Source organism: Vanellus vanellus (genome assembly GCF_965231255.1).
Source record: "Vanellus vanellus genome assembly, chromosome: 1".
Taxonomy (NCBI): domain Eukaryota; kingdom Metazoa; phylum Chordata; class Aves; order Charadriiformes; family Charadriidae; genus Vanellus; species Vanellus vanellus.
This window is the reverse complement of record NC_138905.1, coordinates 120,101,870-120,115,201: the sequence shown is the minus strand read 5'-3', so window position 1 is coordinate 120,115,201 and position 13,332 is coordinate 120,101,870. Positions and strand designations below refer to the sequence as shown.

At 38.9% G+C, this 13,332-nt stretch overlaps 1 protein-coding gene across 1 annotated transcript in view; it reads right to left on the bottom strand.

Moving 5' to 3' along the window:
• DOP1B (DOP1 leucine zipper like protein B) overlaps nucleotides 1-13,332 on the bottom strand; it is a 47,703-nt gene that overhangs the window by 3,422 nt on the left and 30,949 nt on the right. The window contains exons 19-35 of the mRNA XM_082498176.1: nucleotides 12,595-12,706; nucleotides 11,724-11,912; nucleotides 10,936-11,061; nucleotides 10,183-10,317; nucleotides 9,447-9,502; nucleotides 8,306-8,410; nucleotides 8,153-8,219; nucleotides 7,636-7,777; nucleotides 7,154-7,236; nucleotides 6,814-6,923; nucleotides 4,029-4,175; nucleotides 3,545-3,606; nucleotides 2,717-2,845; nucleotides 2,154-2,290; nucleotides 1,756-1,811; nucleotides 1,111-1,260; nucleotides 518-647 (exon numbers count right to left, since the gene is read on the bottom strand). Coding sequence (XP_082354302.1) covers nucleotides 518-647; nucleotides 1,111-1,260; nucleotides 1,756-1,811; nucleotides 2,154-2,290; nucleotides 2,717-2,845; nucleotides 3,545-3,606; nucleotides 4,029-4,175; nucleotides 6,814-6,923; nucleotides 7,154-7,236; nucleotides 7,636-7,777; nucleotides 8,153-8,219; nucleotides 8,306-8,410; nucleotides 9,447-9,502; nucleotides 10,183-10,317; nucleotides 10,936-11,061; nucleotides 11,724-11,912; nucleotides 12,595-12,706 — 1,936 coding nt within the window. The remainder of the gene's footprint in view (nucleotides 1-517; nucleotides 648-1,110; nucleotides 1,261-1,755; nucleotides 1,812-2,153; nucleotides 2,291-2,716; nucleotides 2,846-3,544; nucleotides 3,607-4,028; nucleotides 4,176-6,813; nucleotides 6,924-7,153; nucleotides 7,237-7,635; nucleotides 7,778-8,152; nucleotides 8,220-8,305; nucleotides 8,411-9,446; nucleotides 9,503-10,182; nucleotides 10,318-10,935; nucleotides 11,062-11,723; nucleotides 11,913-12,594; nucleotides 12,707-13,332) is intronic.

Here is a 13,332-nt window from a genome sequence, read left to right as displayed (position 1 = left end):
GTATACCGAGTTATTTCTATGTTCAGATTCGAGGTTCCATAAATGGAAGTCTCACAAGTTCAGAACAGAGCAAATTTGTGCTAGTCTTCAGAATCAGGTATCAAACAACAACAGAATACAAAGATATCTCTGAGAAATACTAATACCCCTATTTCCTTTTCTGGAAGAATTAATATTAAACCTTAATGGTAATGTAAAATGCTATTATTTTAAACTTTTTTGACAAAGTACAGCATGCTCTTTGTTATAAATACTGGTCCTGTCTGAGACAAATTGTTTTAACTGGGTGGCTGTGGGCAGATTTAAGGGAACAATAGGAAAACTGCCTACAGTTCCCTCACTCAAAAGCAATTTGACATCTTCAAGTTATACATATGAAAGCAGGCAGATCATTTTTAAAAGCCTCATGAATCTGATTAGAATATCTAAAAATCTCTTGCCTAACTTTAAATCTTGTCACTTGTTTAGAAAAGTTAATGGAATTAAAAAAAATTCAAGTGAAACATTCTTTCTTTACCCCATATTTCATCTTCAGCAGATCCATGATTCTTACAATGTGTGGTCTGCATTCCTGATGATCTTCTACCAGATGAGAGGTCACAGTAGATGACTCTGTATCCACCTCTGGGACAAATGCCCATTTGTACCTGAAGCAAATGAATTACTTGACAAGAAGACAGGTGGAAAAAATCCTTGTTTGGATCATACATAGTTTAGTTGAGCACTGATTTACAGAAAGAGCATAAAATTATAGTTATGACAGCTATTACCAGAACCAAACTTAATGAACAAGAACGTTACTTTCATGTCAGTATTTAAATGCAGCTGGCTCCAAAAAATTCCCAAGTGTGTGCAAAGGGAAAACACCTTTATCTTCTCCCAATTTTTCCAAGTTGGAGAGCCTCCTAATGAGGATGGTGAAATCCTCCTAAACTGACAAGACCAAAGTGTTTTTCCAAATACCCCGAATTACATTTCTGAGTATCAACATCTGCTCTTGTAAAAAGAACTGATGACAAAATTAAGTTTAGAAAAAAATAGATCTGGAATTACTTTAAAGGATAAGAATGGTAACAACGTGTAGAACAGGCAAGTGATTAGAGAACTTACATTTGAAACAACTGCATCCTGTCCGGTGGAAATGAAAGTGCTGTGTCCAAAAACTTACAAGCTGATAAGTACAAGGACAGCTCATTCTGCTGTATGTCAGATCCACTGCCATCACCTGAGACTTTTTGTTTGCTTATTTTGCTGTTACTCCTGTGTTAGTTACAATTAAGAAATGTACCATTAAAATATAAATCCACTAGAATTTTTTCATTCAGCAAAAGAGAAACGTACACATTTACACAAATAAGCACTTCCACCTGTGAGCAACAAAAAATATTTTTATTCTGTATAAGCACTGTGATTAATACAAAAGGCTGCTAGAAGAAAAAGTAAACTATTCAGAAAAAATCTCAACGTTAAAATATTCAGATGCTGACTTAGCATCTCTGCCATTTTTGTATGCAACTGTAAGTGGTACTTATGTTTTTTGAACATACCCCTAGTTTAGCTGCTGAAAAAAAAGTCCTAAACTATGAAAACTAAACTTGTACCAGAAATACGCAAGTAGAGTAACAAAAAATTGTGTTGTCTCCTCCCTATCCCAGAGAAATAAATAAATAAATAAATAAATATTTGCAGATACAGAACAAGCACAGTCATCACCGGCTTTCACAAGTTCTCTATCAGACAAATGGTAATTCTTACTTTGATGGTTCATCTTCCTCAGTTAAATCTTCTTCCAGCTGGAGAAATGTCTGAATCTTTAAAGAAATAATTTATGGGGATGCTGAAAGGTTTATACAACTCAAATCACAAAAAAATATATGCTTCACATAATACAAGGTACCACAGACTCTTAGTTTACTCTTATGACTTGCAACAAATTAACAAATCACGCAAGAGATTACATTAGCAACAACAACAAAATGAATCAAAAAGGTATTTCCCAATGACAATGTTAATTCTGTTCCCAAATTATTAGACTAATGTAAAACTATGAAAACATTTTCTTTTCCAAACAGCGGGTGTATTTGGGAGGAAAAAGAAGGTGAAACGGGAAAAGACGCACACTCGTTAGTTTCAAATTACTACTTATTCCTTACCAATTCAGTTACCATAATTGGCCACAATGAGGTTAGATGCTGAGGAGAAATCCTTAACAAAAGGACTCTGAAGAAGAGAAACATCTGTGCAGCAACTATAGAAGTCTGCCCAACACGGAGGTTCTCAGTCAGTCGTTCTGAAAGAAACATAACATTTGGCAAAAATTTGTGCTTTATGATCAGTTTGGTTGAGTCCTTTGCACTCAACTAACAAAATTGTGATTCAGAAAAAGTCTGAAGATGTGGTGGTTTTGTACTGGACAAAATTTTGTCAAAACTGACATTTAAGAAGACCAATAGCCCAAGAGTAGTTGGAAGATTGCCACAAAATAATCATGTTTCCAGTTATATTTCCAGACCAAAGGCTTTGGAACACAGATTCCTGTCTCTCTCTTAATGAGATTATTTATTTGTTAGAATTCAGAGATTCACAGCATCACAAATTTTGCTAAAAACTTTTTAAAAATGGAAATATGTGTTGGAAAATTGGTGATGTTCCTTTCTTACACAATTTATGCATGCGTTACAGCTGAAAAAAAGGCAGGTGAAATTACAAATCTTACCTTGTATTAAGGGAAGATAGAGATGATACTGATCAATCTCTCCACTAAAGACAGCGAAAGCTTGCCTCTTTAACAACATCGCTTTTTGCTCAAAACTTGGGTACAGTTTTAAGGCGCTGCTCTGCATATCTATAACAGAGGTAAGAATTATCTACCACATAAAAACTTCTTGTGTTTTGGGCTGAAAGTAATGCCTATATCCTGAAATCTTTTAAAAAGAAAAACTCTCTTTGGGTCTACTGATTGGTGAATTAGTCTCGCATGGTAAACCTTCCAACTGTTCTTTTAGAAGATCCGAAAGAAGAAACTAAATCTGCTTTTTCTTTTGAAGCTCTAGGCAGATTTAAGGGGTCCTATCCCACCCTTTCCCCCAGGACTTACTCTTCTACACTCTCCTCAGGCCTGAATTACAGGTCAAAGCATATTGCTCAAAGGTTCGCTCCACTAGTGCACCACATTCCTGCATCTGGATGCCAGAATACAGACACCTGCAAAGTTAGCTGAAGTCTCCTTGCTTTCTAACAGGGAACAGCTGCAAAAGGTGACACTTCAGCAACATAAAATTAGGGCAAAATTTGAATGCCAGAGTCCAACATTAGCACTTCTAGAACAAAAATACTTAGGGTGTGTTTTACACATGACCAAAATATGGGATTAACTTTGCACAGCTTTTAGCTGTGAATAAAGTTGGCAATATAGTCAATTATGCAGATGCAGCATTGTCTCCATTTTATCGATACATTAGTGTATTAAAATTGCACCCAATAGCTCAAATGCAAATAGATTTCAAATTAATGTAGAAATAAGTTATGAGTAGCTGATACTTACTCATCAAATCTTTAAACATAGTTTTCTCATGTGTTAGAAGATGATCAATAATGGATCTCCAACTGAATAAGATATAGAAGGAATTAGATAACCAGAGAAAGCTTTGGTATAGATTCACTTCAGAAAAGATTTTGGTCAAACGTTTCATACAAGGCAAGAGTTTCCAAACGGTATTCAATACGCAGGCTCTTATCTGGTTTAACACATACTGATTCTAGGTCCTCCAGCTCTATGGTGTGCAGTTTCCTATTCACTAAGAGGAGTATTAGCATAAGACAAGTTTATTCTTATGCACTATAATGAAAACTTAAGTGCTTATAATGCATTTAGTAGAATTAGTGGTTGACACCCATTTTTAACATTATTACATTCTGTAAGAAAGTACTAGACAGAATTTTCTTTCCAATATTAGCCATTCTCCTTTAAAGCCTTTCTTTGCAAATTCAGAATAGAATCTTAGGAGTGCTACAATTTCTTATCTTACTGAGTGCATGAAGTGTCCATCTGGAAAAAAGCTGGATCCATATACAACTCGAGAACTTCTTTTTTCCAGGCTCTCTTGGTATAGGCGTATCCACTCAACGAGCTGAGCAACTGAGCACCAGCACGAAAACTAGGAATGTTGTAGGCACTGGGGGAAGAGAACAATAATGATAAATATATGTATTTTTAAAAATTAACTTTATGTAACCAGAAAATAAACTCCCCAGAACTTCTAACCAAATTCTCTCAGTAATAGGCTATGTCTACATTAGCTCATAACTCAGAGCAGTAGGAGATCAGTAGACCAAAGCAGTTAGTGCAGAAGCTCCTCACATTTCCAGTGTACCTGGTTTGTGGAGGTATTTCCAGATCAGACATATCAAAGCACAGTACTGCCTGTCTCCACTACAGGTGTGGTTCAAAAATTCCCCCCATAAAGTTTCCAATAAGCTTTGCATCCTTGTCAGCAGACCCCATTAGAAGGTACCACAGTAGGCTTCATCTGTCCCCCAGATAACACTTATGTGTCAGTTCTCACGTCATCGTCACCTGTATAAAAATCTCACACACAGTTTTCTCCTTGTGCAGCCCTATGCACCATCCCACTCCAAATTTGGACACCATGCTCTGCAAGGCACAGTAGGGAAGGAGTGCTGGACTCAAGGTGAAGGGACCCTGCACGAACTAATGCTTGTCCTCTGGCATCTCAGTTTCACTGAGGACACAGATTGCAAACAGCATCCTGCTATGAATCCTTGCTACGGTAACTGCTTGCCCATGGCTGAACTAAGGTTTCAGGTTGGGGAGGTGGAACAGAAACATGACTTTTGGTTGAGAAGGGATGCTGTCAAGGTCTTTCTGTTGTGAGCTGGCACTACGCGCTCACAGAAGGCTTCAACTGCCCCTGTGTTTTCAAGGGGTGTGTGTGTGTGGAGGCTACTGCCTTTTTGTGGAGGCCTGCAATGAACTCCTGCCAATCTGGGGAGGACAGCGGCATGAAGACAGTCTTGGAAGTTATAGTCCAAATGCTGAGCAGCATGTATGAATGACATGAAAATCATACAGCCCATCTGTGGGGCCTGATGGGGGCTCCACATTCTTAATCAGTGACTATTGTTATGGTTATGGCTACAAAGATCACAAGGACTGCTGGCCTTTCCAGGCTGACAATGGAGAACCATCAAGGGCCATCTCTAGGCATCTCAGCCGCTTCATCAGGAGTCTGATGCCCACAGCTTTTGAGCCATCAGTCTCAGACCAAAGGGCATGGTGGTATCTTCTTTGCAAGAAAAAAAAGCCAGCTGACTCTGGCTCAGATCTCCGTTTGCATTGTGCAGAAGTTGTTATTTATTCCCTGCACCAATTCACAAGGACATCCTGACAGTAGCGGTGTCCATGCCAATTTTAACTGTGCCATTTCTACACATGGGGCAGCGATGGAACAAGTGCTTGGCTTGCAGCCACTAGCTCGCAGCAAGCCGAGCATGGCAGCATGATGCCAGTATTCCCAGGAACAGTTTCAGTGCTGGCTGTATGCAGGGTTTTCCATACCTGCAGCAAATGGATGCATGTGCACGATAGTATATGCCCTGGTCGACAAGAGCGACATACACTCCATAAATCAAGAATATGACTGACTTGGTCAGGGGTGAAGTAGGCAGAAAACATTGTAATAGATACAATGGAAAATGCACAAATATAATGAATAGAAAAGAATAGCTTCCTAAAATTTCTCTGCGTCATTTTTAATCCATCCCCCTTGAGCGGGAGCACAGAAATGTCTTCAAACCCTGTTGCATCCTGGGGCTTGCTGGCTTTAATGCTCACTTCCCAGTGACACTCAACCCATCATCTCTTTTAGGCGTGCCTGGTTATATCCTCCCTGATCCTCTATACTCTTTTTTGCTCTTTGCTGTATACTGGCTAGTAGTTTTGACTGTGACCTAACTAACGGTTGAGACAATCCCCACTATCCCCCACCACCTGCAAGCTGTGGCTGATGCTCTCCCACACCTCAGTATAGACTGATCTGCTCAGAAAAACAAAGTGGCCAAAAGGTAGCAGCCAGGAGGAGGGGAAGACTGATACCTGCTACAGCAGGAGGAGCTACAATTCAGAAAACTGTTGGTGAGCAGGGAAGAGGGAAGAGGAGGGGAGGGGTGCTTCCTACCACTTTGCAGAAAGCTGCTAGAAAAAGGAGGATTTGCTTTCTAAGAAATCTGTGAATAGCACTGGGAGAAAGGTGGGGAGAGATGTATGAGGAAGGCTGAGGAACCAGAACCACCTGATAAGGCCCTGGAGATGGAAAGGAAACCCCCACAGCAAGGAAATGTTCTCCTCTCCCTCCTCCTGTCCCTGTAGGAAAAGGGTTATACTGTTCAGCTGACAGAGGATATTATCCATGTCTCCCACACCTATGCTTTTGGCTGAAAAACTAGGCAGAGTATAAGGAGATATTGCACTCTTCCTACTTCATGATGGGTCCTGTGACCTGCCCAGTGCTCTGCTGCCCCATCCCACAGCCTCTCTCTATTACCTAACATACACAGAAGGGGGAGCTTTAAGTAAAGGCCAAAAACCCAGATGGGAGGAACACCTACAGCTAAACAGCAACAGTTGGCACAAAGCTCAAACAATAAAGGTTTCAGTTCCTGGGGGAAATACAGCTCATCCTTGTTTTCATTCTAATAAAGGGAGAAGACAAACAGAAGAAAAAGCAAAAGCCTTACAACGTGTTAAAAAAAAAATCAGATTTAAGGAAAGTCACATGTGCAGAGAGAAGTCACCTGTGGTTGCGTAGATAAGGAAATACATAATAAAGCAAACGTGAAATCAATGGCACAGCTTTCTCCTTCTCGTCGCTCCGGTAAACCATGTCCAAAAGAGAAGCAAGAACCTTAAAAATGAAAAGAATGTCTCTTTAAACCTCCAGTTGGTATTTCTGATAAAAGGGGAAAGCATCCTGTATTTCAGGCTAGAATGTGCGTGCACATGGGATGCCTCAATAAAGATTTAAGCTCTCATTTAATCTACCAGGAAAATGTAATGTGTTCCTCTGCTCAATAATATCAATAAACAACCACCCCACGGATGAGAGCAGCAACTACAAAACTGGTTCCTACTTACTTCTGCAAGGAGAGAAAGCGCTTGGACACTGTATATTGAAGGAGCAGAGGCAGAAACCATTGAAGATGGTGCCACCGATGTATCTAAAAGAGGCAAAATTATTTGTTTTTCCTTCAGACATGTTTAAATTTTGCTGTTTCCTAATTTTCTTCCCAAACAGAACTGTTATTTGCACACAGGTATTACAGTGAAATGCTTCTGGGCGTGTTGCCATAATGACATACCTCATGCCCCACGCTGTTCTGTCTCATGTATTGCATGCACCTGCAATAAGTTTTCCTCTGTATTATACACAATTGCAGATATTTACTAAACCCACTTAGGCTGACATTGTTATTGGAGGATAAAGTGTTTTTTTGGTTTCACTTTTTGTCTGTATTACTCCTGTCTCATGCAAATTACACATTGTCAAACACCTTGTACTCTTCAATGGCTTAAGCAAAAGAGAGAAAGAAGCAGCATATCAGTCAAAACCACGTTACCGTTCACATCTTCAATGTTGAAGTCATCTGGTAAAATCTGAGGCTGAGCTTTCACTTCTAAGTTCCGGCTCAGCCAGCTAGTCTGTTCCAGAGATGAACCAGCAACAGTCCCTACAGCATCCAAGATTTTTTGGGTCACCTCCTGTAACATAAGCAGACAATGTGGCATCAGATGAAAACTATTATCACTTGGCTACTCCAGTGAAATCCTTTTTATATGGAACGTGTTAAATAAAATTATCCAGGGAAAACAGCCTTGAAAAGTCCACAGTTACCACTGTGATTTCATGCATCTTTGACAAAATTTTGTTAGAGACATTCTGCACATCATGTCTCTTATATTTGAGTCTCCTATATTTACCAGGCCTAAGCCAAAACGTGTGGATGCACATTCACACGTTCTAAAAGCACAGGTGAATTCAGATATAAAGTATAGATCAGGCCAGCCATCTCCACTTTTACTTAGATGTGCAGTGCCAGATTTATGAACTAAAAGGTATACACGTATACACTGTACCTGCAAGTCTTTTTGGTCTTTTTTGCTTTCTAGAGTAGGTGTCCTAGTCACAAAGTCATTCAGAATACTGTGGGAAAATCAATTCATTCTGAGTTAGTAATTGGACAGGTCTACTCAATACAGCTATAAACCTTCTTCTCTCTTATGCAGTACCTGAGAAGAAGAAAGTGTCCAGGAGGAGCCAAGTTCAACTGCACAGACTCTTTGAGAAGTCCTAATAAGGACTGGAAGTTCTCCTGCAAGGCTGAGACAGGCAGTCTGCCAAAAAAAACAATACCAAAACACACCCAAGTCTGAAGTTAGAGTTAATGAGAAAAAAAACAAACACCGACATACATAGGTAACTTCGTAGCCTAAAAGCTTCCATCAAGATCAGTCCTTTAGATCCTGTCCCTTCCTAACTGATCCAACAACATGGTATAAATATCTGGCAGCGCAGGCAATATGCACACAGCAGTAAATGCTAGCAGCACACGCAGTGTGCCAGCCAGCACTGTAAGAATACTGGGCATTCAGGGGGAAGAAAAGGAATAAATATTAGCTAACCACTCCACTGCATGCCAGCTTACTTTATCTCCATATCTTATTGCATACAGTATATTGTACAGTCTGACATATCCCAAGGCTTCCATATGAGAAAAGGCAAGTATGTGAAGAACAGTTTTGATCAAAGGAGTATTTCCAATCAACTGCTGACCCTGAACATGTCCAGCACAGACTGTAGCCATAGCAGTTTTACTGAACTTTAGAAGTTCTCTATCCATTCATAGAATCATAGAATGGTTTAGGTTGGAAAGGACCTTGAAGATCATCGAGTTCCAACCCCCTGCCATAGGCAGGGACACCTCCCACTAGACCAGGTTGCCCAAGGCCACGTCCAGCCTGGCCTTGAACACCTCCAGGGATGGGGCCTCAACAACCTCTCTGGGTGACCTGTTCCAGTGCCTTACCACCCTCAAAGTGAAAAACTTCTGGCAACACAGAACAGATAAGGAGAAAGATCACAAGAAATTATATAAGTATCTTGCTAATGAGGTGCTTAAAGTATGTTGCTCTAGTAGCATGAAATGAGGCTTTCAGACTGGCATTATAAACAGATCAATGGAACATAATGTCATAGCCCAGTTATTGTGTGTCAATCTATTACTTAACAATGAAGTGGCAATAACCGTTTCCTGCATAAAAGTGTTCTGTGGCATTGACACGAAGATCAAAGTAAAGCAGAAATAGTGATGCTGGCTGTTACCCTAACTAGAGTCAAACAGAAAATTCTCTTTTATAATGACCGAATTACCTTTGCATGAAAGCATAACTGAACTGCAGCACTGGAATATCTACAAGAGAAGATTTCTGAAAAATAAAAGCAAAACTGCAATTATTTGCCATCAGAAAAAAAAGAAGGTCCAAGCTCTTGAATACTTATGTTCAATGGTTAATACATCCTTCTTAAAAGCCACTTTTAACTCCAACAGGTGACCACCTATGATAAAACTATTTATATAGCAGTCCGAGGGAATTCACAACTTTGTTTCTGAACTAGGGTCCTCTATTAGTCACATTACTTTGGAATATCTGCTAGTTTATTCAGAACTGTAGGAGCTCCTACAATGGCATGTATAGTAGCAAAACTGGTTTCCTTGAAAACCAATCGGAAGACAGCAGAGTCAATGTGAAGTATTTCTAAGTGTTCAGATAAGGGTAGAAAGACAGAAATCCATCACTGAGTTGTATATCTGCAGCACCTTCAAGAAAATTGTCAGCATCTTTGGTACTAGTGGACTCCACACCTTCTCATTACCAGCAACTTCTCTAGCAAAATGTTCTGAAGAACCTACTTACATTGATGGATCAAAACACAGAAACCCACATTCTGGAAAATATAACTTATTCAGGAGCAAAGGAGAATCACACATTTAAAAAAAAAAACCCAAAACAACCACCAAATTTTCCTTGTAACAATATTTAGAAGGCACATTGGAATAAATCCAGAACAGAACATATTAAGAAAATGGAATTATCTTCACGGTTACCTCTTCACCCTTGATTTGTGATGGTTTCTTGACTACCTCTTTGACTAGATGTAATATAGTGTCAATTTTCAATGTGTTAAGTGCACATATTAAGTCCACAAGAATAAGCTGAGATGCACTAGCCACTGGAAGAATCTGACAAAACAAAGCAAAAGACACACCCCTCATATCACTGTAGCAGGCAAAACATGAAGTTGAAAAAACAGCTTTTTGTGCGATTACTCAAATATCAATACTTACACAAAACGTAAATTAGGCAAATTAAATCATGCATGCAACAATTTGCCATACACAGATCTTTTCCCAACACCTTCGTGAAAACAACTTCATTATGCTCAAATGAAAGCAGAAAAGAAAGAGGTGTTCTACTCAGAATAAATGTTTAGTTCCAGAGAATACTACAACTCTAACCTTTCTCTGGAAATGGAGCTGATTCAAGGTCTTTGAAATATAATTGGCAAGTTGCAATCCTAAGAGTATAATCCAGTCTTGAATAAAAAAGTCTATTACTATGAGACTTAAATTGCCACACTGTCCTTTTTATTTGCTTACTTATTTAGGTTTAACTGTAGTCCTGATGCTTTGTGGAATTTTGTATAAATAAGAGCATTTCAGATTTTTCAGTGGCTTGCCATTGTTACAGGTAAAAAACCCCAAACAATCTATAAACAAGCCCAGAGTTTAGAACTAATCATATAAATGTAACGTTTGTCTTTACACTGAAAAACTAAGGGTGCCTTTCTTTAGTTTCACCTTGGTTTTACTTTGATTCCTATGAGGTTTCTTGCTATTCCACACTGCTGCAATTGCTGCCATCAACTGGATTCCAAGTTGTGCTGTCAATGGATTCATGAAGTCCAGTATTTTAGTTCTTAATGTCTATAGAGGGGAAAAAAATAACTGTCAATGCTAAAGTTTGCAAGGGAAAGGCTATCTCATAGTCTGTAAAACGTCCTTCTTTTTCCCAAGATGTTCAGAAAATACATAACAATAAAAGAATCTCTTTCTATACTTGGCAGTCAGACTAGTTTTGATAATTTATTTATGAGTTAGTATATCCTTCTTACACATGGAACGCACATTTGTTGGAAAACAGATTGCCAAATAGAAAAAATAACTTCTTGTGTTATATTCTCTCTTCTTCTACAGATATTTTTCACTACTGTGATTTACCAATATCCACAGAAGAGAAAAGTCTAGTATTTTTATTTCTTCAGGTACATGTTCTACGGCCTGCGTAAGGTACAGACAATTCAGAGGTGGCTGGCTCTACAGCAGCTATTAACAGAAGCTCACAGGAAAAGCAAAACATTAAACAGATTAGGTAAGGGTGCAGATGGGCAAAAAGAACAGGAAAAAATCTACTTTTGTAGGTAGGTACTGTGCAAGTCTGTAGTTCATGAGAGTTCTTCAAAAATTCTTTGTGGCCTGATATAATTCTAGGAATGGCAAAACTATTCCTATGAATTCTGTGTAAAATGGTGAGGGATGAGGGGATGATGAGGATGGTGAGATACACAGCAGTTTAAAAGAACTCCTACTTTTGTTGCTTTAAAGTAGACCGAAGAAGAGCCTTTAGTTGTTCCAAAGAAGTCAGTTGGCCTTTTTTGAGAGTCTTCCCTCTTTATAACACTCCAAAGAAGGGACATGGTATTAATAATGCGAGGCAATTCTTCCAAAATGGCATTCCTAGCGTTTCTCAGGTTTGCAGGTTCAGCTAAACATGATGACTAGAAAAAACAAAAATATGAATATTATTATATATATTGTTATTATTATATATATTATTATATATATTGTTATTATTATATATATTGTTATATAGCTATATATTATAACATTATATCACGCACCACAGAGTGACTACTCTTATTCTAAGAGAATTACAGTCAACTTTCATAATGACAATTTTAAAAACAATTCAACCATTCTACTTCTGAAATACAGTGCTGCTATTAGAGTCTATGGAATTTGCTGTTCACTATTTTGGCACAGGAATTTGTCTAGGAAATTATTAGGATAATGTCCTCTTCTGACAAATGTTATAGGAATAAAAATTGTAGAGAACACATCAACATGTATCAATTCAAAAGAAAATAGAAGATTTTGTTAATAACAGAGCAACTGTAGGCAAGCTACACAGGACTAATATTTATGTGACCAAGATCATCATGAACATCTGCTACTTAAAATTAACTTTCCTGTCTTCAAATAAAAAAATTAAGTTCAGTACCACTCCCTTACGCTTTTACTTAGTTCACTTCTTTTGGCCTGCTGTGAGGCTACTTTAAGGTTATATTCTTGTACAAGCACCACTTTACTACTTATATTCATCTCTGAATGAAAAAGTGATGCATATTTTGATGAACTGGTACTGAGGTGTCAAGCGAGTGGTAGGCATTAAGCACTTACCTTTTTAGTTTGATTAGGATGATCCAGAAGACAGAAGTGACCAATGGTTGTCAGACCTTCCAAAAGGGTTAGTGGGTAATCCGGCGTAACATTTTCTCTTTTAGAAGTTAAACTTTGGAGGGGGGGAAAAAAAAAAAGGGTTAACAGGCCAAGTGGTATTTCCTTCATTAACAATTCCAGTAGTAATCTGTTTCTATTCAGTAGTTGAAAGATTACTGGAATGACAAGACAGGAATATCAAAACAAAGGATTCACAAACTTTGCTCGGACAACCCCATTTCATTGTCTAGATCTTTTACAGTGTTACTCCCCACCTGACTATAAATCTTCAGCGTTCAATTATTGTTGCCTACTCCTTTCAACTACTGCCTGTTCTGAACGCTGTCACTGTATTTTTATTCTCCAGGGTGTCCCTCCTCAATTAGTCCTCCAAAATTCCCCATCTTGTCAAAACTGGGAACTTCTTTTTCACTTGGATAACAGACAGAGGGGGACAGGAAGTATCACAGCTGCTGGTCATCCTTGCTGCGGGTCCCCTGTCCTCTCTTCCTCCAAACACAGTGAGCCCTGCTGCAACAATACTGCCTCCACCTCACCTGGGCTCAAGTGACAGATGCCTGCACGCACAGCAGGGTTTGAGGACCAAACTCTGAGAGCCACAACACTAAACCAGTAAGTTACCACGCACTATTCTGCAGGAAGGGGAACTTTTCAGCACAACAAATCTCACACTGCAGA